Raw genomic sequence first — 24,758 nt, forward strand, 5'->3', positions numbered from 1 at the left:
GAGACAGACAGACAACAGACAGACAGCAGAGGGGAGAGAGAGAGAGAGAGAGACAGACAGCAGAAGAGAGAGAGAGAGACAGACAGACAAGTGATACAAAGGGAGAGAAAATAGGGCCAAGCGATTGTGAGGTCTGATTTTTTCCTGGAGAACCATTTTGTGATGCAAATGTATTACTCTGTTGAACGCATATTGTTCTGAGAATCAAAACGCTTTATTTTTCAAACCCCAGCCAACTAGCCGGACTACCTTCATAAGCACCAAAACGAGGCTGGAACTCTGCTCACAGGACGCAGCAGGGGCTAAGAAAATGTTCAGAAATGATGTTGCTGATATGGGATGTTACACAGCTTCATGTGAACTATCCCTTTAATGGAAAGTTTGGATGGTGGTACACTTACATTTAATGAATTCATGTTCATTCATCTCAACAGAGACGGATAGTGGAGAACAACTGACGAGAGAAACGTCATGTAAAAGTGAAGGTATAATGAATAAAAAATATTTATGGAGGGGGGGGTGAAGACCACTTTTCTGGAAAAAAGACCCCCCTCCACAAGGCTGGCTACTTTGTTACCGCTGCTTGGCTGCCAGTCTGTTGCTGCTCCCGTCGGCCGTCTCTGACAAACTTTTTTATGTGATCATTGAACTTCGTCTCCTGCCATCCCTGAGTGAACGAACCTGAGTGTCCTTTTGTGAGAGGTGGTAATTGGGTAAAAGGGCCACACAGAGACACAAAAGATAAGGGATATGAGACATTAAACCGAGTTGCCAAAGGCTAAATTTGTTCAGATCATAAATGACTTGTAGTTCTGGCAACTTTTCATGTAATGTTGATGGTGACACATTCCCAAAATAAGACACATTTTCTGCCACTGCTTTGTCATTTAATGTGATACAAGAAACCAACACAGAAGGCCTTAGGTTTAAAAGTACATGTATTCCAATCTGCAGACATGCTGTACAGCTGCACTGTGCACTAAAAAAAGAATCTGAATCTGAATGAAGGGCTATTTACACGTAAAACCCTATACTGACAGGTTTGCTCATCAGGGGGAAGTTAGTGCTCATACCAAAAGATAAAGCTCTACTCTACACAGAAGCAAAACGGCAACAAAAACCAACGTGAATGTCAATATCTTTCCCCTTTTAATTACAATAAGCCTTCTCCAGCATTTTAACTGAATACATGGGCATACAAACAAAAACAATGCTTCCAAATGAGGACACTGATAGTGATTTAATTCTACTCCAAATTCAATCAAACTCCAGCTCAAAGTTCCCAGTGGTATATGAAGCAGAGGGCTTTCATTTCAGACAGAGGCAGGTTCATACTAGCAGGTGTAAAGTGTTAAAGAAGCTGAATCTTATGAGCTGGAGCTAACTAGCCAATGAAGCTCATCAGCTATATGAAAACACAGCTAACAGCAGGCCCCTCTCTGAACTGCAGTGACACTTTATTTCTTATTCTTCACACCCGTCCTTTCATACAACCCGCTCCTCTTATCAACTGAGCGTTGTGTAGTCTGTGTATTTGTGGGAAAAATAATGTGTAATGACATATAAAACAAACAAAGATCAGAACGTGGTTGTGGTATCTGTGAGTCGAGGTTTACATTTTGCTGAGCCTGTTTTGTGGTACACCCCCAGACTGACTGATGTGACTGAACAGCATGTTTGTACAGAAAGAGAAGAGCTCTGCTGTTTGGAGGGAGCGCTGAGCTGTGCGCTGCTCAGTCGTCCTCACCGCCTGAACCTTTCCTGTAGTTCTTCCTCTTTGCCTTCCTGAGGGAAGTGAAGCCAAGACTGGGGTCCTCTATCATCTTCTTCTCTGCTGGGCCCACAGCTCCACTCATACAGTTCTCTTCCTCTGTCTCTTCTTCATCCGTCTCTTCTACAAATTGTTCAGTTCTTCCTCCAGCCTTCTCTCTTTCTCTGCCTTCCTCCTCCTGCTCTGCCAGGTGACTGAGGTGCAACCCCTTCTCCTTTCCCTGCTGATCAGGTGACATCTGCTCAGCTAACTGTCCCTTCAACACTTTCTTGGGTCTGGAGAAGACCACCCTGTGCTGGATGTCACAGGAGGACTCGTGTTTCCTTTCCTTCTGCAGACTGGACAGAAAGCGATGAGCCTCCCTTCTGTTGTCCTGATCGCTGCTCTCGGGCACATCTTCCAGACTGTAGTGAGTCCAGCGTTCAGGGTGCACCAAGTAATCTGGGACTCCTCTCTTCTTTGGGGGTGTGGGACAGGTGGAGGGAGGGTGACTCCTCTTCTGGCTTTCTGTAGCACTCCCCTGCTTCAGACAGGAGACAGGCTGCCTCTCAACACTGTCCAGGCAGCCAAAGATGCCGTGACTGCGGTGTGAAAAGGCTGAGCTCCCTCCACTCAGGATGAATGAACTCTGAGCTGTGGGAGCAGCTGGGGCACAGAGCTCCGCCTCCCCATCATCATCATCATCATCACTGTGATCCAGTTCGGGGTCAAATGGAGCTCTGCTGGGCTGTTCTTCAGGCTCCGACTCATCACTGGCTGACAGCTCGTCCACATCATCGCTGTTTAACACCTCACCGTGATCTCTGATGCGTCTCTGATCGGACATCTTCAACATTTGACTGCAGCTCAGCTAAATTAGAAACCTGATGAGAGACAAAGGAGGAGGTCAAAACTGCAGCAGTGACACGGCGTTAATGCAGACACATCCAGAGCACAGCTGGAAGCAGCTGGAGACATCAAGTCTAAAACCATTCCAGTTCAACAGTCAGTGTCCTCTGGATCGTGGAAATGACACATTTAGACAAAGTATAACCGGCTGAGCTCATACAAAACTGTGATAACATTCAGCCTCCATTTGTCCACATTCTAATTTTACTGAAAATAACTGACAATTACCGCACCGGGGCTGCACCAGCGGGGCTGCACCAGCGGGGCTGCGCAATAGCCTCGTTCCCACTATGCAGTTCGGTATGGGTCGGTTCAGAACGGTTCGCTTATTTCAGTGTTTCCATTACCACCAAAGCGTACCGGTCCCATGTCTGTAGCCCTTCTGCTTGGGGTACCCAGCACACAGGACCGGTTCCAGGCTCTGCTCTCCGGTGTTGGTGAGGAGGCTGTGCAGCGGGAGCTCGATGGCGCTGTGCCAAACCAAAAAGTTTTCCAGCTGATTGCCGCAGAAACAGCAGAGAGTGGTTTCAACCGGACCGCGAGCCAGTGTGGCATTAAGCTGAAGAAGCTTGGAGGTGGTTCCAAATTATGGATGCTATTTGTTATTTACGCTTCGGCACGCACTCCGCCCACTCCTGAGGGTCCCCTTTGTACAGTGGGAACGCAAAGCTGACCCCAAAGCCACCCGACCCGTACCGGACTGCATAGTGGGAACGAGGCTAATGAGAACACTGCAGGCTTCAATCTCAGCTCAGTCTGCATGTTCTGCCCATGGACATCTGAGTTCTCTGCAGGGACTCTGGACTGCAAGTTGGGAAGTACTTTATTTATTTATACCTTCAAGTATTACTTGTTGGGCATCACATCAGTTATACTGGGAGTTATTAAAAGGTAGAGGACACTGAACACAATTTCAGTGGAGGACTGCAGGTATATAACACATATAGCACAAGTATAACACTTCCAGTGGGGAAAATGACTTGAAACATATACAGCACTCTCACTTTACAGAGGTCAGTTAAGATACAGCCATGTGGAAAAGTAAGTACACCCCAGTTCAGTTCTTTTACAAATCAGTACATACGGAAATAATCTGGTCCTCACCAGCTCTTTAAATGAGGTAAATACAACCTCAGATAAACAGCAAGTGTCACTATTTAATGAACAAAAACAAAGTTAATACGTGAACCCCTGATCCAGCAGCTGGTAGCAGCAGTGTGTGAGAAACTAAGTGAACCCCTGATCCAGCAGCTGGTAGCAGCAGTGTGTGAGAAACTAAGTGAACCCCTGATCCAGCAGCTGGTAGCAGCAGTGTGTGAGAAACTAAGTGAACCCCTGATCCAGCAGCTGGTAGCAGCAGTGAGTGAGAAACTAAGTGAACCCCTAATCCAGCAGCTGGTAGCAGCAGTGAGTGAGAAACTAAGTGAACCCCTGATCCAGCAGCTGGTAGCAGCAGTGTGTGAGAAACTAAGTGAACCCCTAATCCAGCAGCTGGTAGCAGCAGTGTGTGAGAAACTAAGTGAACCCCTTATCCAGCAGCTGGTAGCAGCAGTGTGTGAGAAACTAAGTGAACCCCTGATCCAGCAGCCGGTAGCAGCAGTGAGTGAGAAACTAAGTGAACCCCTGATCCAGCAGCTGGTAGCAGCAGTGTGTGAGAAACTAAGTGAACCCCTGATCCAGCAGCTGGTAGCAGCAGTGTGTGAGAAACTAAGTGAACCCCTGATCCAGCAGCTGGTAGCAGCAGTGTGTGAGAAACTAAGTGAACCCCTGATCCAGCAGCTGGTAGCAGCAGTGAGTGAGAAACTAAGTGAACCCCTAATCCAGCAGCTGGTAGCAGCAGTGAGTGAGAAACTAAGTGAACCCCTGATCCAGCAGCTGGTAGCAGCAGTGTGTGAGAAACTAAGTGAACCCCTAATCCAGCAGCTGGTAGCAGCAGTGTGTGAGAAACTAAGTGAACCCCTTATCCAGCAGCTGGTAGCAGCAGTGTGTGAGAAACTAAGTGAACCCCTGATCCAGCAGCCGGTAGCAGCAGTGAGTGAGAAACTAAGTGAACCCCTGATCCAGCAGCTGGTAGCAGCAGTGTGTGAGAAACTAAGTGAACCCCTGATCCAGCAGCTGGTAGCAGCCAGGTATAGTAACTGTAGAGTATGCATGCATGCCATGTAATTGCTGCTTTAGTGTCCATGTCTTTTTTAGCCTGCAGACTTAGTGGTTCTTTATACAACTCCACAACACTACCAGTTGGGGGATCAATCTGAAGCCCCTTTCACACTGAGGAATAACCCGCGTTTAATCCGCGAATTTAGCGTGTCCGCTGTTGCGTTCACACTGCCGACCCGGGCTGCTGCGTCAACTCGACTCGCCTTTCGACCCGCGTCGGACCCTAGTCTTTTTGCCGAGCCGAGTTTGATGTGAACGCAATCGACGCGGGTCGGACGTGGGCGTGACGTGAGGAGTTTAAAAGACAGAATGGACAGCTGATTCAGAACAACAGCGACAGGTGAGGACAAGTTTCACTCTGTTTTACTTCAAGTTTGAGACATTTTTGAAGATGGCCAACTGGGGAGACAAGGAGGTCCGCGAGCTCCTCAGCCTCCGAGCAGAGGACGTTATTTACCGCCACATGTCGGGGACTATAGTGCTCTTGTATTCTCCGCATATGTTCTTCGGCGGCATCCCACCTTGTAACCATCCACATCCCGTAAAATAACATCTCCATGAACTGCATATACAATTGCAAAAACGAGTCCTCAAGGTGATTTTTTTGCTGATTGTATGGAAGAGTTATATGGCTGTTATATGTGCAATGTTGTGTATAGTGCCTTGTGTTTTTTGTATTGATATATGTTTGCTACTTGACACCTTAATTTCCTTCGGGATTAATAAATAGTACTCTACTCTATTTAATCCTAACTCCGACGCATGGCTTGTGCCTACGTCATTGTACATGCCCAGCATTTTATGTGTTTCGTGTGACACTCTGCCAGTAGGCAACGCCCCCTGAACTCGGCTTCAGGCGACACGGGTCACCTAACACGCCAAGCGTTCACATTGCTCGACGCGGGTCGAAGGTGCAATTTGGACCCGCTAAGGTAGAGGGTCTCAGTGTGAAAGGGGCTTGAGAGGTAAGATGAGAACAATGGAATTTAAACCATCCTCAAGCTGAAGGGATCTGTGGACACGTTGCAGCACAAAGGAAAGGAAAGCAACACTTATGAGAGCTTAAACTTAATCTTTTATTTTATACTATTTTATTCTTTATTTTATTTTATACTGGATTTATTAAATCCATTGAAGAGTTTTTCCTACAAGGTGGTAGAAATATACTGTGAAATTATTGGTGGCAACAAATAAAAGATGTGCTAGAGATTGAAACAGTGAATGTTTACATTTCACTGCCATAGTTTTCAGATCATTTCAGACACATTCTCAGTAAATATCATGGCATGGTTAGGTAACATCTAAATAATCCAGCTACTGTGTACATGCAACATCTGTCAACACTGACGGTGAAATTTGCAAAGACCCAAAATATTCAGAATCATACTGTTTTAGATGCCCTTCACTGACTTTTTGGTTATCTGGTCCAAGTCACCATCATACTCACCCAAAGTCTTCTCTAAACGTGAGATAATTAAGCTGGATGAAAGATAAATCTAACACGTTCGGGATACTTTTCATTCGAAGTGCCACAAATTGGCCTTTAAGTTTGGTTGAGTACCAACAAATATATACTGAACATATAATATGTACAATAATTTAATACAGAGGAAAACAAACACAGGTTATCAGCTGATGAGAGAAACTACGCCTGTCCCATTCAACTTTCTTTCTGCTAATGTTTGTGATGTTATTACCTGTCCAATATTAATAGTACATTGCTGTTTAGGATCACATATATGTATTTATTCGATTTATCTTCTAAGTCATACAATAAAAAGAGACTAGAATGAACGTTTCCTTAAAAAGTTACAAACATCTAAACCATTCCGCTGTGGGGAGCCAAACAATTCCCATCATGCCCTGGGGCCGTGCAGTCGGGACGGACCAATTGTGGCGCCGGCAACTTGCTGTATTAACATTAATACAATTAACATTAGTTAGCAGGCTGACGCTAACTAGCTTGGTGATGTACCTGCAGCCGTAAAATTAGCTGTTATAAACCTACATAACACGAAGGAAACGTTACAATTTATTTGTACATACTACTAACGAAAATATTTTTTTTGTATCTTTATATTATTTCTCAATAATTTACCTGAGTGTCAGCTTTACGTTCCGGACCGTAGAAGTTAGCCAGCCAAACACTGTCTTCTTCTACGGCATAGTGTATCTTCATTGTATTGCTGCCTCCTAGCGGCCGGTTACCCGGTGAGTCTGCAACAGGGTGTGCCTTCACATTATTCCAGTTTGACCTAACACAATTTCATCACGTTCATTTGTACGCCAGTATTCTACTCTAAACGCACATGAGCCGCTGGCAGCATAGACGTATCATACATATGTATGTATACATATAGCATATAGACATATAGACATATCTATGGTTGGCAGTGGCTTGCAGTGGCTTGCAGACTCTGATGCATCATTTTACTGACATGTCTACGTTATGATAAGGAGTAGGAGTGGAATAGTACAACATTTTATTGAAAAGAAAACTGGACATTCAGTACATTTGCATGAAAAGGACATTTTTTCTTTACTTTGAAAATAACCAAATGGAAAAGGATTTAATTTTCTTTGTACAACTTGTTTTATTTTTAGGTAAATTTCATATACACAAAAGGAAATGGACTGACAGCAAAAACAAATTTTACACTTTTTTTGAAAGAACTATATCAATACAGCACCGACATCAATGGTCTAGAAATGGCTTTAAAAACAAACTTTATTTTGGAAAAAGTTTGATTTAATTAATGTTTTTCTTCACAGCATTTTTTACATGCATTTTTTTATGCATGATGTTTTTATACTCTTTGTACATTTATACTTTTAAATTTTTTTCTTCCCCTGGCTAAACAGTTTTGTACGGAAGAGTATTAGGGCCAGCCATAAGAAAAAATAATAATATTTTGCCTGTCGAGATTAAAGTCAAAATGTCGAGAATAAAGTTGAAATGTCGAGAAAGTTGAAATGTCGAGAATAAAGTTGAAATGTCGAGAACGTTGAAATGTCGAGAATAAAGTTGAAATGTCGAGAAAGTTGAAATGTCGAGAATAAAGTCGAATTTTCGAGAAAACGACATGTCGACTTTATTCTCGACAGGCAAAATATAAATATTTTTCTTATGCCTGGCCCTAATACTCTTCCGTAGTTTTGTTATGTATATAATTGTTAATAAAGTTTTTTTTTTTAAAGAGTGGAATATTTTGCGCATGCTCAGTAGTTGGACAGTCAAACGGGCGGGCTGTTCTCCTGTTTGATTGGCTGTAGCACTACCGGGATATTTTGAAAGTAACAGGGTGTTTGCTATTAGAGATCAGACGGTAACATACCCTGTTTAGGTTTGTCTTTTCAATGTACTCGACAAACGTCAGTCCTGAAAGATCTTTTGAATTGCTAATGGAACAAGAATCACGGGACGCCGCGTGCATTGTCAACGACATGTCGGACTTGGTTGTAGTTGATCTGGACTCTGCTGATAAAGTAGAACTCGACACAGAGAACGGCGTCTCTGAAGTACGCCCCCATATTTTGGATATAAATCAAGGTCTGTGGCAGTATTGCACTTTTTCGCTTTTAATACTCAAACGGCACTAGTTAAAGTGTTAAAGGGGGAAAAAAGGCCACCGTAAGGCGATGGAAACTAGCTTTAAAGCTGCAGTCTGCAGGATTTGTTGTTGTCATACGTAAAATCCTAATTTTTGGCATTTTAAGAGTTTACATGATCTATCAGAACGCTTGAAGTTGAAAACGGTGACCTCCGTAGTCGCAAAATGCAAGAAATGCTTATTTTTTTTACCGAAAAATAAAAAGTTATTCAACTTCCTGTCCCGCCCCATCAAAACACATGAGAACTCGTGCACGTAGACGTGCACGCCAGATGCGCGTACACGACTCCTAATTCATCAACTCACCTGTCATTTGCGATCATGGAAGACACAGTAAGTAGACTAGCCCGTAATGAAGTTCAATAGTCTAGATAAATAAGCGTGGGGACGAGCCTACCTTGTATCGCGCGTGCACAATCGGTGATTGACAGGCAGCAGAGCCCAGCTCGTAAAATTTTGGAGCCGGATTAGTTTTGCTTTGAGTAGTGTTTTCCCCTACAACATTCAATTTGGACCTTTTCATTTCAAAAGACTGTGGCTTGACAGGGATAACAGAGAGCCTGAGACAAATATTGAAGATAACTCAACATTTATTTTGGGAGTAAATAGTTAAAACAAAAACAAATGCTGGAAAATAAATAAAATGGTCACTAAAATAATGCATCCTTTAGCAAAAAAAAAAGTGTTTTTGCATAATATAATATTTAAAAAATGTGCTGAGCTAGGGGCTATCTCACAATGGTGCCTTGGCACCACTAAAAATACCCTAGCCTCGCCCCTGGTTGGAATAGTGTAGCGTTACGTGCTAAATTAATGTTATGTTAAGATGTGAGTCCATGTGTGCTTATAGAATGAGAAGAACGTTATTGTGAAACCGCACATATTTGCTGTGTTCACGTTATCACAAACATCACTTGTCTCCCTCTCAGCGTCAGTGAATACCAATGTAGTGCATCTCAGCTCAAACCCTCACCAGAGGTTGGTTGTGTCTCAGCAGACATCAAGCTCAGTGGTTTTTCCTTATGTCAGACATGGGCACAGTACGGAGCCCCTAAAGGGACATGGAGGGATTTTTTATTTTTTTTGCGAGATCTCGCAAAAAGTATTGCGGGATCTCGCAAAAAGTATTTTTCCCACGTGAGTGAACCGGAAGTAAAACAGACACAGCGATGGAGGAGCCTACCCATCATCTGTGGGAGAAGTTTATTGATTTCTATTTTAGTATTGGCCTAACATATAAAGACATCAAATCCATTCTTGCACGTAGACATGGCTTTGACATAAGTGAGAGACATCTGAAAAGATGATGGGTAGGCTCCTCCATCGCTGTGTCTGTTTTACTTCCGATTCACTGACGTGGGGAAAAAACTTTTGCGAGATCTCGCAATACTTTTTGCAGGATCTTGCAAAAAGAAAAAATCCCTCCATGTCCCTTTAGGGGGCTCCGTACATTCCAGTCTTTGTATTAAGGTCACGAGGATAACCGTTGATATCTGTAAAAAGTTGTGGAGCTTTCAAGTCCGAAAACACCAAATGTCGGTTTGTTATTGTGGAGCTTTTTCTCTGTGGAGGCCTCTTTGAACAGATAGTGTGTGTATGTTTTCTCCACAGCCCTGTTTCAGAACGATCAGAGTGGAGCTGGAGAGGACAGTGATGATGATGATGGAAAAGACGATAGCGGCACAGATCACTTTAACTCTGAAAATTCAGGGACCCAGCTGCAGAGATGTGAGCGGCATGAGGGAGGGATCACAAATCTTCCAGACACTTTCCAGACCAGCCACCTGTTGTTTTATGAGCGGTTTAAGGCTTATCAGGACTACATGCTTGGTAAGCATAGCCTTAAATTGATACAGAAAAATCCTAACTTTGATTGCATGTTTCCTGTGTTCATTCATGTTTGCCCTGTTTGGATGTAGGGGACAGTAAGCCTTCAGAGGTGAAGGCCTTCACAGCAGATTACCTGGAGAAGGTGTTGGAGCCGTGTGACTGGCTGGCTTTATGGTGCACTGATGTCTTTGATGTGTTGGTGGAGGTGAGACCAGCCGCCACGACTAAGGCTACGGCTACACGAAAACGAAACGAGGTTTTTTTTGAAAACGGGTTCGAAAATTCTTGCGACCACACGGAAACGCGCTGCTGTCCAGACGAAAACGATGAAACGATGCAGTACACACGCCACTGTGTCACGCCACGCTGTGAGACAATAGAGAAGTGTTAAAATTGGCTCCCAGCGTCAACGTGTGACTGACGCAAAAACGTTTTAGCTGTAACAATGGAAACGAAACGAGGCCGTTTTCAAACTTTCCCACTCTGGAACCCGTTTTCAAAAACTATCGTTTTGGGGTAGTGGGAACGCCGGCTCCGTGTGGCCGCGACAGCGAAACGATAAGAAAAAGTATCGTTTACAGTGAAAAACGTTTTCGTGTAGCCGCAGCCTAATTTAGCTGATAATGTAAATGGCTTTACTTGGATAAAGCTTGTTGGTGATTTCAGGTGCGAGATCTGGACCTGAAAGATCAGAAGGCATGTGTGAAGTTGGTGCTGCCTCTGCACTGTGACACCAGAGGCTGTGAACTCACTGAGGAGGCCATGAATTCTCTTCTGGAGGCCACTCAGCACAAAGTCCCCCTGAAAGAGCTTCAGGTGGTCTATGATGAGTCTGGGGACTTTGATCAGACGGCTCTCGCTCTTGAGCACCTCAGGTAGAATTGTGCTAATGGGACTTGTACTTGCAGGGCTTTTAGTGTTGTTGTCCTATGCAGTTTAACACAGTTTTTTTTTCCTCACCCACCTTGTATCTTCAGGTTTTTCTATGAGCACATCTGGAGGCAGTGGGATGAGGAAGATGAGGACGATGACTTTGACTACTTTGTTCGTTGTGTGGAGCCTCGACTCAGACTGTGAGCATCTCTAAGAATGTTGTATTTGTAAATGTTGGTTCATGTCCACGAGTCATGTTTAAAATGTCTCTTCTCAGCCACTATGACATCTTAGAGGACAGAGTTCCAGCAGGCCTCGTTGCAGAGTACAAGTCCTTAATGGAGAAATGTTCCCAGTGCTTCAGGCAGTTCTCTGAGCTGCGCAGTGGCCTCAGTGCTGACTCTGACTCTGAGCTAGACAACGTGTCCATGGTGGAGGGCCTGAAGCTCTGTGACCAGCTGGAGACATTCAAGCGCAAGTTGCACATCATTGAAAACCCCCTCTTGAGGTGTGTCCTTCATCCTCCTCCCCACAATTCCTGCTTTCACATATCCAGTTTTGTCCACAACAAGGACCTTTACCTCCCACTCATTCTGTCCAGATATGTGCTGGCCTATAAAGGAAACTCCCGGCAGCAGTGTGTGCAGAGCCGTGGGCTCAGAGCAACGGGTATGAAGGTGGTTCACGTGGTAACGGCCTGCTGCAGCACCATCCAGCTCCAGTCGCTCCTCAGTGCTCGTCTGATGCCTCTGTGCTCCTCTGAGGACACTGAGATCCAGGTCAGTGACACGCAGGTGCTGTAGGTATGACCGTGCTCATTGGTGAAACACATGGGCGCATGGAGTCTGACTCGAACCTGTCTTCTCCATTCTGTTATCTCTTCATTGTTTTCATGAGTCAAGATTATTATACAAAACTTTATGGAGAGAAAATAGGCTCAATAGATCTGTGCGTGCGTTCTGGTTTCTTCCCGTTCAAAGGGAGTCGTTTCTCTCCACAGTCACCTCAGGCACGCTCAGGACGGGAGATTGGACTGAAGACAAGTTTTGGTGCAATCTGTTGGTTTCCTTGGCCGGGCTACTTTTTTTTTCTTTTAAATTTGCTCTGTATGAATGAATTGGATTATTTTGAAATTAATTCATTGGATTTCATTGTTTTATGATTACAACGACGTAACTTCGGGCAAGTTACGGACAAAATGTTCTTCACGGTTTACAAATCATGTTTTACACGTACAAGAACACAAAGCTACAAACAAAAAGGTTTACACAAATCAAGTAGTACCCACGCACAGATATATTGAATATTTTCTCTCCATAAAACTTTACAGAATCTCAGGTTAAGTGAAAACTGACCGCTGTCACTTTCACCATTTAAATCTGTAATAATCGGCACTTGGCAGTACAGATTAGGCCAGTGGAGTGAAGTTCCCTGCAGGTGCTGCCTGCAGTCACACAGAGACTGCTGTGGCGTGTTCCCACTATGCAGTTCGGTACGGGTCGGTTCAGAACGGTTCGCTTATTTCAGTGTTTCCATTACCACCAAAGCGTACCGGTCCCATGTCTGTAGCCCTTCTGCTTGGGGTACCCAGCACACAGGACCGGTTCCAGGCTCTGCTCTCCGGTGTTGGTGAGGAGGCTGTGCAGCGGGAGCTCGATGGCGCTGTGCCAAACCAAAAAGTTTTCCAGCTGATTGCCGCAGAAACAGCAGAGAGTGGTTTCAACCGGACCGCGAGCCAGTGTGGCATTAAGCTGAAGAAGCTTGGAGCTGGTTCCAAATTATGGATGCTATTTGTTATTTACGCTTCGGCACGCACTCCGCCCACTCCCGAGGGTCCCCTTTGTACAGTGGGAACGCAAGCTGACCCCAAAGCCACCCGACCCGTACCGGACTGCATAGTGGGAACGAGGCTTTGGTGGCCAAAAGGACGCACCACTCTAAATGGAGCACCAGCTATAACTGCTTTTGACTTTACGTGGAAACGCATAAATGAAATCAAACAGAATTCATAGAACTTAATTGAAAGTCCTACTCAATCAGTTATCAGTTAAGAACTCATCTGTGTTCCATAAAGTTGTACATTTTGCCACAAAAAAACCTCTCATTGGGCCTCATGCAACAACCTTTCGTATGCACAGATTTGTTCTTAAGTCGTGCGTACGAGTGATTTAAGAGAATTTTCGCATTCACCAATCTTTTCGTATTTTCCATTTTCTTTCAGGTACGAACAGAATTTACGAATGATCCAGAGCTGTCGTAGGAGTTTCCTAAAGTAGTCCGCTGTTATTCCAATAAAGTTTGCTTGACTAATGGATTGTACATTTAATTACTTTGAAGCAAACATAAATAAATATATACATTATACCCCATAATGATGCTGACATTATTCTGTTTGACTTAAATTATGCACTAATTGAAGGTTAATTTGACTGTGTATATAATAAGGTCAATGGGAAGCTTAACCAGCGGCTGACTTGTTACTTTTGGATGCCTTAGTGCCATCAGGCTCTTGAAGAGAACGTGAAGGTATCCATGTGGAGACCAACGAATGGCTGACATCGCAATTTAGATTGCAAAGGACTGTGCTGCTGCAAATATGCAGCTTGCTAGAGCCACAACGCCAGAGAAACACGCCGATCAAACCCAGTTCCACCACACGTCCAGGTCCTCACCACCCTTATATTTTTGACCACTGGAACCTTTCAGAGGGAGATTGGAGACAGATCGGGGGTGTCCCAGTCCTCTGTGAGTGGTGCGCTCCCCTTGGTCATCAAAGCTCTCATCAGTTTATCACCCATGGTACATCAGATTCCCATACACCGCTGTCCAACAAGTACAAATTAAGAGGGACTTTCATGCCGTGGCTGGACAGCCAACCATAATCGGAGCACGAGACACATATACGCATCAAAGCACCCGTGCTGTCACTGCTGACACTGCTAAAAATGACAGGTTTTCCTTTTTGGATCTCTGAAAGCAGAACTTCAGTCTCAGAGCCCCTAAAGTTGTTCTTTTTGCGCCTTGATGCCATTCTCATGACTCAACACTCAACACTTCCTGGCAGAGGAGCGAGGACGCACAGCCTAATATGGTATCATTTTGGGCGTGGAGTATGCAAATTTACTATCCTCGTGCACGTGCACTTAAATACGCACGGGTGGGATTCATCATTTACGCAGGTCGTTTACACACTTTTTCCCAAGTTAAGAGCGTTTGTTGAATTTGACGTGGCGTGTTCGTACTAGAAAGTAAGAGAAATTTAAACAAAAAATACGAAAATGTTCTTGCATGAGGCCCAATGTCTTAATATGGTGTGAGGTAGGACTGCAACTGTCCCGACCCACATCTCCGCAAAGTCTCCTTGTGTGCAAAAGTATCTCTACTACACTGACTATCTGAGCTGCTAACCCTCGCCACTTAGTGAGAAACTCATTTCATTTTTATCACACGAGAAGAGCTGCTCCAGTGTCTCTGACTGGGGCAAAGCATTATCTGCCCCAGTCAGAGACTCGAGCACAAAACCACATTATTGTGTTAGACCTAATAACACACCCTGATAATGTGGTTTGGGTTTGAATCGCTTCTGCATGCATATACCTTCACCTTTGTCCCGGGTGCTCTGTGCATGTGCCAGAGTTGAATCTTTTAGAATCTTTCTGTGGAAACGCTAACATATAAGTGTGTGCTGATACAACTGCACAGTCTGAACAAACAGAGTGTGAGCTGCGTTCTCTCAGTTCCACAGAGAACCGGTGTCTGCGGTGGATGCGTGCCATCAGGGCGACGTGGTGATCGTTCTCCCAGGGATCTATTGCGTCAGCAGCTCCATCTTCATACCGGACTCCGTCACTATTGAAGGTAGAAGAAAGTCACTTCTTCTTTTACAGCTTTTCCTGTGGACAGCGGACCATGACATCGAATAGTACCATCACCATGTTGATAAAAAGTTGACAAGGCTCTTAAGTCAGATCGGTCACATGGATTCAGGAACATGTGGATGACAGATTATGATCGGATTCATATTTAATTCCCTTATGTATTTAATAGGGATGCACCGATCTGCTTTTTTCACTACCGATATCTGAGGTTTAGTATTTACCGATACAGGAAAAACAGCGTGGAATTATGGTAACAAACGGTAAGTTTCCATGTGTGGAAAAGACTGGGATCATTCTGTTGTGCAAGGCAACATCAGACTTGACTTAAACATTTCTTTCCTATTTATTTAAAAACCAATAAACAGATATAAATGTACTGAATTATTTATCTAATAATTCTGCACCAGTAAAACAATCTTGACCATAAAAATATAACAAGTGTAACTGGTTCAGTCAGTGCAATTAGGGAATCAAAATCCAATGTAAAACAAAATATTAAATAATAAAGGAGCTGAAATTGAGATTCACTAGCTTGGTTGGTATACTTTCAAAATATATAGCTCTTTATATAGGCAAGGCAAGTTTATTTATACAGCACAATTCAACTACAAGGTGATTCAAAGTGCTTTACAGAGACATTAAAACAGAAATAAAAAGCATGATTTAAATTTTAAACAAAAAGAAAGAAATAAGAACAATATAAAATCAGTAGTTAAAATGTGATTAAGTTTTGAGCTTTATTCAAACGCAGCTGAAAATAGGTGTGTCTTCACCCTGGACTTAAATCCACTGAGTGTTTCAGCTGATCTGAGGCTTTCTGGGAGTTTGTTCCAGACATGTGGAGCATAGAAGCTGAACGCAGCTTCTCCATGTCTGGTTCTGACTCTGGGAACTGATAAAAGACCGGATCCAGATGACCTGAGGGGTCTGGAAGGTTCATACTGGGTCAGGAGGTCACTGATGTATTTTGGTCCTAGACCATTCAGAGCTTTATAGACCAGCATCAGAACTTTAAAGTCTAACCTCTGATGGACAGGCAGCCAGTGTAAAGACCTCAGAGCTGGACTGATGGGGTCTACTTTTTTGGTCTTAGTGAGGACTCGAGCAGCAAAGTTCTGAATAAGCTGCAGTTGTCTAACTGACTTTTTAGGTAGACCTGTAAAGATGCTGTTACAGTAATCAAGACTACTGAAGATGAATTTTTCCAGGTCCTGCTGACACATCAGATCCTTTAACCTTGATATATTCTTAAGGTGATAGTAGGCTGACTTTGTTACTGCTTTAATGTGTTTTTCCAAATTTAGGTCTGAGTCTATCACTACACCCAGATTTCTGGCCTGGTTGGTAGTTTCTAGGTGTATAGATTGAAGTTCTGTGGTGACCTGTAATCGTTTCTCTTTGGCTCCAAAGACAGTTACCTCAGTTTTGTTTTTGTTTAGCTGGAGAAAGTTGTGGCACATCCAGTCATTAATCTCTTCAATGCATTTACCTAGAGCCTTTTCAGGGCCTCGGTCTCCTGGTGACATTGTAATATATATCTGCGTGTCATCTGCATAGCTATGGTAGTTTATTCTGTTGTTTTTTATAATCTGTGCCAGTGGGAGCATGTAGATGTTAAACAGAAGAGGTCCCAGGATGGAACCTTGGGGAACTCCACATGTGACTCTGGTGTGCTCAGATGTAAAGTTACCTATTGACACAAAGTACTTCCTGTTCTCTAAGTATGTTTTGAACCAGTTTAGTACAGTTCCGGAAAGACCTGCCCAGTTTTCCAGTCGTTTGAGTAATATATTGTGGTCAACTGTATCAAATGCAGCACTGAGATCTAGTAAAACTAAGACTGACATTTTTCCACCATCTGTATTCAGACATATGTCATTAAACACTTTGGTCAGAGCAGTCTGTGCTGTGGTGCTGTCCAAAACCTGACTGGAAGGTGTCATAGCAGTTATTTTGTTTTAAAAAGTAATTAAGCTGTTGAAAAACCGCTTTTTCAATGATCTTACTTAAAAATGGGAGATTTGAGATAGGCCTGTAGTTGTTCATTTGTGTCTTGTCAAGATTGTCATTTTTCAGCAGAGGTTTGATTACAGCTGTTTTTAGTGGCTCTGGAAACACACCTGACATTAAAGACAAGCTCACCATCAGTAACAGGTCTGACTCCAAAATCTTTGAGACCCTTTTGAAAAGAGCTGTTGGCAGGATGTCTAAACAGCAAGAGGAGGAGTTCAGCTGACGTAAGATGTCCTCCAGGTCTTTGCTGTTAATGGGTTGGAACTGGTATAGTATATAGTTTAGTGCAAATGGGAATTAAACAGCCGTTACAAAAGCATCTGAACAAAACAACAGCTTCTCTAGCTTGGTTTAAAAAAAAAAATAATAATAATTTTTAATTTTTAAAAAATCGGAGGTAGTCTGACTTAACAAGTTTTTTTTTTTTTTTTTTTTCACCACTAGAGGGGGCAGAAGGTCCTTGGATTAATGCCAATGCTGGTCAGGACAAGGGAAGGGGAAAAAAAAATAATCTGCGATTAAAAATCGGCCCATTGTCACGATACCCGATCTCAAATTTTCTTCGATATCGGTACCGATATTGGATCGGTGCATCCCTAGTATTTAACCGTTTACAATAATTTATTTGATTACATTATCCTGTTTGGGATGAAAAAAAAGTGATTTAACTTTTTGTCTATTTGCTTTAGTTGGTAAGAGGGCTTGCAATGCAGTACGATCCTGAAGCTGCTGTGAACTGACAGATTTTTTTTGGTGTCTGTGTGGCAGGCTTTGGGTTTCCTGATGAAGTCGTGATTGAGAAGAAGAATAAAGGTGACTCGTTCGTGGAGTCCACAGGAGCTGATGTCAGACTGTCCAACATCAAGTTCATCCAGCATGATGCTATTGAAGGCATTCTGTGTGAGTCCTCTTTCTGCCATATCCGAGTGGCTCCCATCTGTTTTATGCTGACCGGCAATGTTCCCTCTAATTTTTCACGTGTCTGGGCATACATACCTGAGCACACTGAGCACCACTGTGAGCAACATCAGACGTGCACGCTGTGGCCACACACCAGTATCACACCTGTTCAAAACCTTGGATCATAGCAAGTTACATGGCTTATTAAAAGAATCAAATCACAGCAGCGATTTTCATTAGTTTACTTTTCATATAAGCGATTTGGCCCACTTAAAATGAAAAAGACAAAAATCTTGTTGTTCATGAGATGTGTAGTATGTTATCTGTTATATGTGAGAGTCATGCTTGCAGCCTGCATGTTTTGCAGAGTAGACCTTTGTCACTCGAAAAAGAAAAAATTTCACCCAGTTTCACCACTTGTTCTTCTGTTTGCACATACTCAGACAGCCATTCCATCCTAAAAGAACCGCATTTCTTTTTTACTTTGGCTTGGTGAGTGGATGTGTCGCTGGCGCTGGCCGTTCGTTTAACCATGATAAGGGGCGTCTCTTAACTCCTAACTCCACCGCACTGTTGTTAGCTAGCTAACCTGCACGGCGCGTATGGGCAGGTCACATATGCAAGCACTATCAATGCCTTGATTGGCTGCATAGCGTAAGTAAACCGTATCATATCATTGGCTGAACACCTGTCATTCACTGCGTTATATTGAAAAATGGTACAGAAAAACACATTATTGGTCTAATTAATTAGATTAGATTAGATTAGATTAGGTCTAGTATTGGATATTAATTAACATGTTTATGGTGAATTTTATTTTATGCACTGCTTAGATTTTCTTGTGCGCTGAGAATGTGCGAGCAGCTTAGAGGGAACATTGGTATGAGAAGTTTCCCTTTTTTAATGGGATTCTTTTGTTACATGAGGGAATTGTATTCAGACACGGTCACCAAAAGTCCCATATGAACATACAGACATTAGTCAGGGAGTCCTAGTGCTCCGATAACAAAGTAAAGCAGCTGTTTGGCTTAATGTTCCAGGACAAAAGGTTGGGAACAGCTGTAGGGCTCCACAGTAGCTCATTTGTTGGTTGCACTGGTGCACCCAAACATTTTTCGGGTTACCATTTTGTCATATCTCATACACACTGATAATAATAGAACTGATGGTACACAGAAATGAAGGTGCACTTATGTTTAAAAGTGCTTGATAAAGGTAAACATTCCTACTTGACTCATTTATTAAGGGCATTTTATAATGTAGGTCAACCACCACAACTGTTAGTGAATGGCTTGTGTAGATATCAGTCGTGTTAACTCGGGACTTGTTTGTGTTGCACATTAAAGGACAGAAAAGTAGTTGCTGTTTGTCACCTTGCCAGGAACCGGGGAGACTTTCCTCAGCTCATGCTTTGAGGTCCAGACTGGAGCTTTAGGAGCCGGGATCAGGGATATGCCTTATGGACAGCATAGCTTTTTTTCACAATAAAACATTCAAAAAATCATTTCTCTTATTCAGATTTAGTCAACAGTGGCTATTATGTGGCCTCTAAGAACACAGGTTGCAATTTCAAAAGCACATGCAGCAGGCCAGAAGCAACTCTGGGTCGGGGCCAGTCCCAAGTGATGTTATATTGCTGTTATTCTAGGACTGAGAGTTTAAGGGGAAAGCAGATATGTGGTCATACTCCCCAGGTCGCACTCTGGAGACTTGTGCTGTAAATCATTCAGAAAGGACCAACAGCATTCTGGTGCAGGCTTGGAACTGAAGGATGGCTGTGAACTAGGGCTGGGCCATATGGGGAAAAGTCGATATCGATATATGTAACGATATAAAACGAATCACTAATTTATGAATTTGAAATGTTCCCTGTTACTCGTAACTGAGATTTGAAGATATTAGAAGGTTAAATTCTAATCTTTTTCAATGCAATAAGCTACTGCATTTCCATCAAACACCAACACCGCTGAGTAATAGTGACACGCCTGTCCTCTGGAATGTAGAAATATACTGGAGCAGCAAGTATTCGTCTGCATGACAAACCTGTTTTAATAGGTGCAACCACTTTGAAAACAAACCTGTTTAAACACGGTAAATTTGGTGTGATAAAGGATTCTTTACTGACTGGTTTCTGTCGTTGCCATGATAAGAAATATTCCCATGCCCCTTTAGTTTTGGCATGTTTCTGTTGTGCATTAGCCTAGCAAGCCAGACCCCTACAGCAAAAAGCTGTACAGGGGTCTAGTGACGCTGGATAGCAGTGTGGGCGGGATAAACGGTTGTCTGTTAAGTTGCCTCTGCACTCAACGCCACGCAATAGGATGGCGCAACAACCAATCAGGGCGTCGTCCCACCAACGGAGCAAGCTGGTAAATTAAACTTTTACCGTACCCGGTGAGCAAAACTCTGAAAACTTCCTCTTATTTTTTTTCAAGAAAAACTTAAGTGCAGTCATCTGTTCGTCTCGCAAAGAAAACTGTAAATTTAAATCTTCTAGAGTCGCTGCCAAAGCCAAATCGAAAGCCTGTTTGCTGGGCGCAGCCATTGTTTACCTCTCTCTGGAACTACACACTGAAGCGTCGCACCTCTGTCGTCACTAGGTAGCCCGGCCTCCGACCCCGCTCCTCACGATTTGATTGGCCCGATTAAGTTTCGATTTTCAGCCACTCAAAACGACCACAACTGACTAGACTGCGCCCCGGAGCAAATTCAATTTGCGGTCGCTAGGGGCGTCTAGATTTCTAGGCTAGTTGTGCATAATATCTGGTGAAATCCTGGCCTATGTCTGTGTGTGTTTGGTCATCAGGCGTGCGTGAGGGGACTCTGAATATGGAGAACTGCGTGCTGCAGTGTGAAACTACTGGCGTGATTGTGCAAACATCTGCACGGCTCGCCATGAACATGTGTGACCTGTACGGCTCCAAGGTGGGTTGAGACGCTCAGTGAAGCTGCTGAGTGCTTCTCCAACACGCATGTAACACGTTGCTCTTCATTTAAACCACTTAGCCTGTTGGCACGAGCATTGAACCGTTTTTCTTTTTCTACCACTAATCGATTAGTGATTAGCTGTGACTGCATCATCGTTAGACATGTTACTGTGTGCAGGGGGCAGGTGTGGAGATTTACCCCGGCAGTGTCTGCAGTCTGGTTGGGAACGGTATCCATCACTGTAAGGACGGGATCCTTATCAAGGTGAGACCACATGGCTCCTGCTACCACTCACTTTGAATCAAATACTCTGTTGGTGAGTATCCCAGAGAATTTCGGTACTCTCTTTCATGACATCGTGTTATCCATCCATCCATTTTCTACACCCTCTTAATCCAATTTAAGCCTATCCCAGCTGTCATTGGGTGAGAGGCGAGGTCCACCCTGGACCGGTCGTTAGTCCATCACAGGGCCACACACCAAAATCAAACTTTATTTATATAGCACCTTTCATACTAAAAAGCAGTACAAAGTGCTTTACATAATAAAATCAATAATCAAATCAATTCATGCATAAACTCACACACATCACACCGACAACCACACTGCACACATACCACCCTCCTACCACCCCCAACATGAGCAACATCAATATCAACAACAACCAACATTAAAATCAATATTAAAAAAGCCAAATAAAATTAAATAAAACCAGACAAACAACCATGCACAAACTCCTAGGGACAATTTAGAGACGCCAATGAACCCGACATGCATGATTTTAGATGGTGGCAGAGAGCCCACGCATGCACAAGGAGAACATGCAGAGTCCACACAGAAGGGCTCCAGCCTGGCACCCTGTTGCTGAGGCGACGGTGCTAAGCACCACACCACCGTGCAGCCCAGCATCGTGTTCATCTCACAGGAAATCAACTCGTCAGTATAAGGAGGAGCTGAATCTTCTATAAAGTTCCAGGTTGTTGTCGAGCTTCGAGTTCTAAATTAGATCTGAGCAGCACTCTTGCTTTTATTGTTGAGGAGGGGAGGTTCTGGTGGGGGCACCCTTTCACTCACCCAACACCTCAGTGGGGGAGTTGTGAGGGAAAATGCTGCACTTAGACTCAGGCAGCGGTGGTACTTGGTTTGTTTTTTGTTATTCTCAACATGTGACGTGCTCGTATCATATCACCATATCATTAACTTCTAACTTCAGCAGGGTGATGTTAATCAATACTGGTTGTCATCGCAAATCATACTGGAGCATCACTGGTGACACATCTGAAACATGGGGGGGAAAGCACACACACGCAAGTCAGGTCAGCTGTTCTGGAGCCAAACGCCTGTTCATGGTGTCGGGGACGGACTCGTGTAAAGTGAATATGGATTGAAACTGATATGGATTTATAAAGTCTGCTCAGCCCACGATGAGATATTTTAAACTACACATCCGAGTGAATATGAACAACTATTAACAACAAAAATCACGGCACATATTTCAATAGTGTTTCGTATGCATCATCTGAAAAGGGTCAAAGAAGGCTGGAGCTCACTGATTCTAGAGCAATCTAATAGTGCAGCTGTGCACAGTAGTGTGGAAACGTTCTTCTGTTTGCACTGTTACATTAAATGTATGAAGGCACAGGGCTATCAGAAAGGCCATGCTTGTTTGACCTGCAGACAGAGAAGTGACTAAAGGAGGAGACCTTATGGTGCTGGTAACAACAGATCGGTGAACAGTACCCAGATGTTGCACTGCTGTGTTTACCTGTGTTACCTGCTGATGCTGTGAGACATCAGCAGCAGAGTGGTACTAAATGCCCCAATTCATCCACGATGAAGATTTCAACTATACATCTGCTATGCTGCAAGTATCCAAAAGTTTTTCAACTCACTTTTAGTTTGTCAAAGATGGAAATGGAACAATATTTCTCACTGCAGCAATCTAATTTCCCTTCTGGGAAACGCAAAGGATAGAATTTAAGCAGGACCTCATGGAAGACAACACAGTGAGATATAATGAATAAAAAGAGAGTGGGGAAAAAAAAGAGAAAAAAAACAAGGTGAATTTCTTCTCATCAGAGTGCCTCTCTGTAGAGATCTTTCCTTTCCAAATTACAGAAAAAATGTTTCTTTTTCCATGAATGTTTTTGAACTATTTTCTTTAATTTTTTTTAATGACATTGCATTTATTCATCACCTGCGTGCTTATTACAATCTTTCTGTGGCTGAAGTAGGAAGCAGCTCAGAAATTCTGCAGATTTCACTCAGAAAGGTTGTGTGTGTGGTGATAACTGTTCCCGAGATGTATCAATGAACAGTAACGCTGTATGTATGTGTGTAGGATTTTGCCAATGAGCTGGATGGGATGCCATCCATCACCATGGAGAACAATGTGATCCATAACAATGAGGGCTACGGGGTGATTCTGGTGAAACCAGGAAGTCGAGAGCAACAGGGCAGTGAAGGTGGGCAGCGCTGCCACATGTGAGTCAATGTTGCATATCAAGATTCAACTTTTTATCTCACTCCTTTCTTGTTCCCAGAAGACCCTGCAGGACCCATGGCCAAAGACCAACAGCAGGGAGACTTTCCAGATGCGCACTTCATCTCCACATCGTCCTCAGCTGCCCCAGCTGCCCCAGCTGCCCCTCAGCCCGAGTCGGTGGAGGCCACTGGCACAGACGGTGACACGGCCTCCAACAGGAAGTGGCAGTTCGGCCGTCAGCTGAGCAGGAACAAGGAGGTGACCTGCAGCCGAGCAGTCCAGGATCTGATGGAGCACCAGATCTTTGTTTCCGTCCAGGGGAACCAGTTCAAACGCAACGGCAGGGGCGACTTTGGCACCTTTTTTTACTGACCTTCACCCTGACCCAGCGCTGTTTGTGGGCAGCAATTATTTGATGAACGCTGAAGTGTCTTTTGTCATGAAGTAAATTCTGCAGGACTTTTTCTGGGCTGTGATCAGTTCAAAGCTGCCTTTGTGCTTCCATCTACTCTCTGACCTTCTTGATGTACAGAGATGTAGAGAGATGGTGAATTAATCCCTAGTTTTGAATTTGCACAAATGCTTTTATCTAATTTATTCTTTTGGGCTTGTGGTGCTACTTTTTATTAGTTTTAATGCCTCAAGTTTAACATCCACTTGTCACATGGAGCATAGTTGTAGTGATTTGACTTCTAGTAGATGTTCTTTAATTTGGCGTCTTGTTGAAAGTGGAGCACTATTATCAATTTTCATAGAAGGTGGAAGTGGTTTTGGGGTAGATGTGCTCTGAAAGTTCTGTAAGCTGTAAAGTTTTATTGTTAGAAACATGAAATGGATAATGCAAATTTTTGGTTTAGTATTTTACAAGTTAACTTGTAAAAGTGTAAATGTAAATAAATTTTTATTAGGGCTCTGACTCGATTAAAATGTTTAATCGTGTTAAAGGTAGGGTAGGAGATCCTGGATTTTGAGTCCAGCGAAGCTGCATTTTGAAAATACACAGGTAAAAAGTCCCAACCCTTTTCTTCACTTTCCCCCCGAAGCCACGCCTCTAGAGTACATGAACGCGCATGAGCACGAAGGTGCACGAGCGCTGTTCTGACAGCAAGCATCGATCATTGCCGTATTTAGTATTTAGTATATGCTAACTATACGTTTATTAATGCTAGGTGCTAGCCAAGCTGGCTCTAGTTTAGCTTCCTGCCAAGCTTCGTTCACGGAGCAGGGTACGCGCACAGGGGGAAGGAGGGGGAGGGGGAGGGAGGAGCAGATTGCAGTTTGATAGACGGCATCAGAATCCAATCATTGTGAACGGTCCGTTCACAATGATTGGATACTGTTTTTCCTAGATTGTACGTTCTAGAGGCCACTAAAACTTTTCATATTTGTGTCAAAACTTTTAATTAATTGGTTGCAATGGG

General features: G+C 43.5%; 2 protein-coding genes across 3 annotated transcripts; one reads left to right on the forward strand and one right to left on the reverse strand.

The window, feature by feature from the left end:
• Positions 1-343: 343 nt before the first annotated feature.
• On the reverse strand, positions 344-6,993 carry tssc4 (tumor suppressing subtransferable candidate 4). The gene is made up of 2 exons (XM_075469963.1): positions 6,918-6,993; positions 344-2,634 (listed from the first exon to the last, which is right to left on the reverse strand). Exon 2 carries the CDS (start codon positions 2,604-2,606, stop codon positions 1,734-1,736), a length of 873 nt encoding a protein of 290 aa, XP_075326078.1. The 5' UTR covers positions 2,607-2,634; positions 6,918-6,993; the 3' UTR covers positions 344-1,733.
• Positions 6,994-8,112: 1,119 nt separating this feature from the next.
• Positions 8,113-24,242, forward strand: shcbp1 (SHC SH2-domain binding protein 1). Of its 2 annotated transcripts, none has more exons than XM_075469976.1 (13): positions 8,113-8,369; positions 10,042-10,260; positions 10,350-10,465; positions 10,927-11,135; positions 11,238-11,333; positions 11,411-11,641; positions 11,735-11,912; positions 14,871-14,991; positions 17,793-17,924; positions 20,731-20,849; positions 21,030-21,116; positions 23,194-23,317; positions 23,396-24,242. In XM_075469976.1, the coding sequence occupies exons 1-13, from the start codon at positions 8,177-8,179 to the stop codon at positions 23,707-23,709; spliced, it is 2,139 nt and encodes a 712-aa protein (XP_075326091.1). In that variant the 5' UTR covers positions 8,113-8,176; the 3' UTR covers positions 23,710-24,242. The 2 variants fall into 2 exon arrangements, with proteins under 2 accessions (XP_075326091.1, XP_075326100.1); XM_075469985.1 differs by having other exon boundaries at positions 23,399-24,242.
• The last annotated feature ends 516 nt before the right edge of the window (positions 24,243-24,758 follow it).

Source organism: Odontesthes bonariensis, chromosome 1 (genome assembly GCF_027942865.1).
Source record: "Odontesthes bonariensis isolate fOdoBon6 chromosome 1, fOdoBon6.hap1, whole genome shotgun sequence".
Lineage (NCBI taxonomy): Eukaryota > Metazoa > Chordata > Actinopteri > Atheriniformes > Atherinopsidae > Odontesthes > Odontesthes bonariensis.

What these genes read in the sequence shown, in the direction of transcription:
- tssc4 (XM_075469963.1), bottom strand. Translation starts at nt 2,606, where the DNA reads ATGTTGAAGATGTCCGATCAGAGACGCATCAGAGATCACGGTGAGGTG.
- shcbp1 (XM_075469976.1), top strand. Translation starts at nt 8,177, where the DNA reads ATGTACTCGACAAACGTCAGTCCTGAAAGATCTTTTGAATTGCTAATG. An exon ending in TATTTTGGATATAAATCAAG is followed by an intron (nt 8,370 to 10,041) that starts GTCTGTGGCAGT and finishes TTTTCTCCACAG; the next exon opens with CCCTGTTTCAGAACGATCAG. An exon ending in GTGGAGCCTCGACTCAGACT is followed by an intron (nt 11,334 to 11,410) that starts GTGAGCATCTCT and finishes GTCTCTTCTCAG; the next exon opens with CCACTATGACATCTTAGAGG.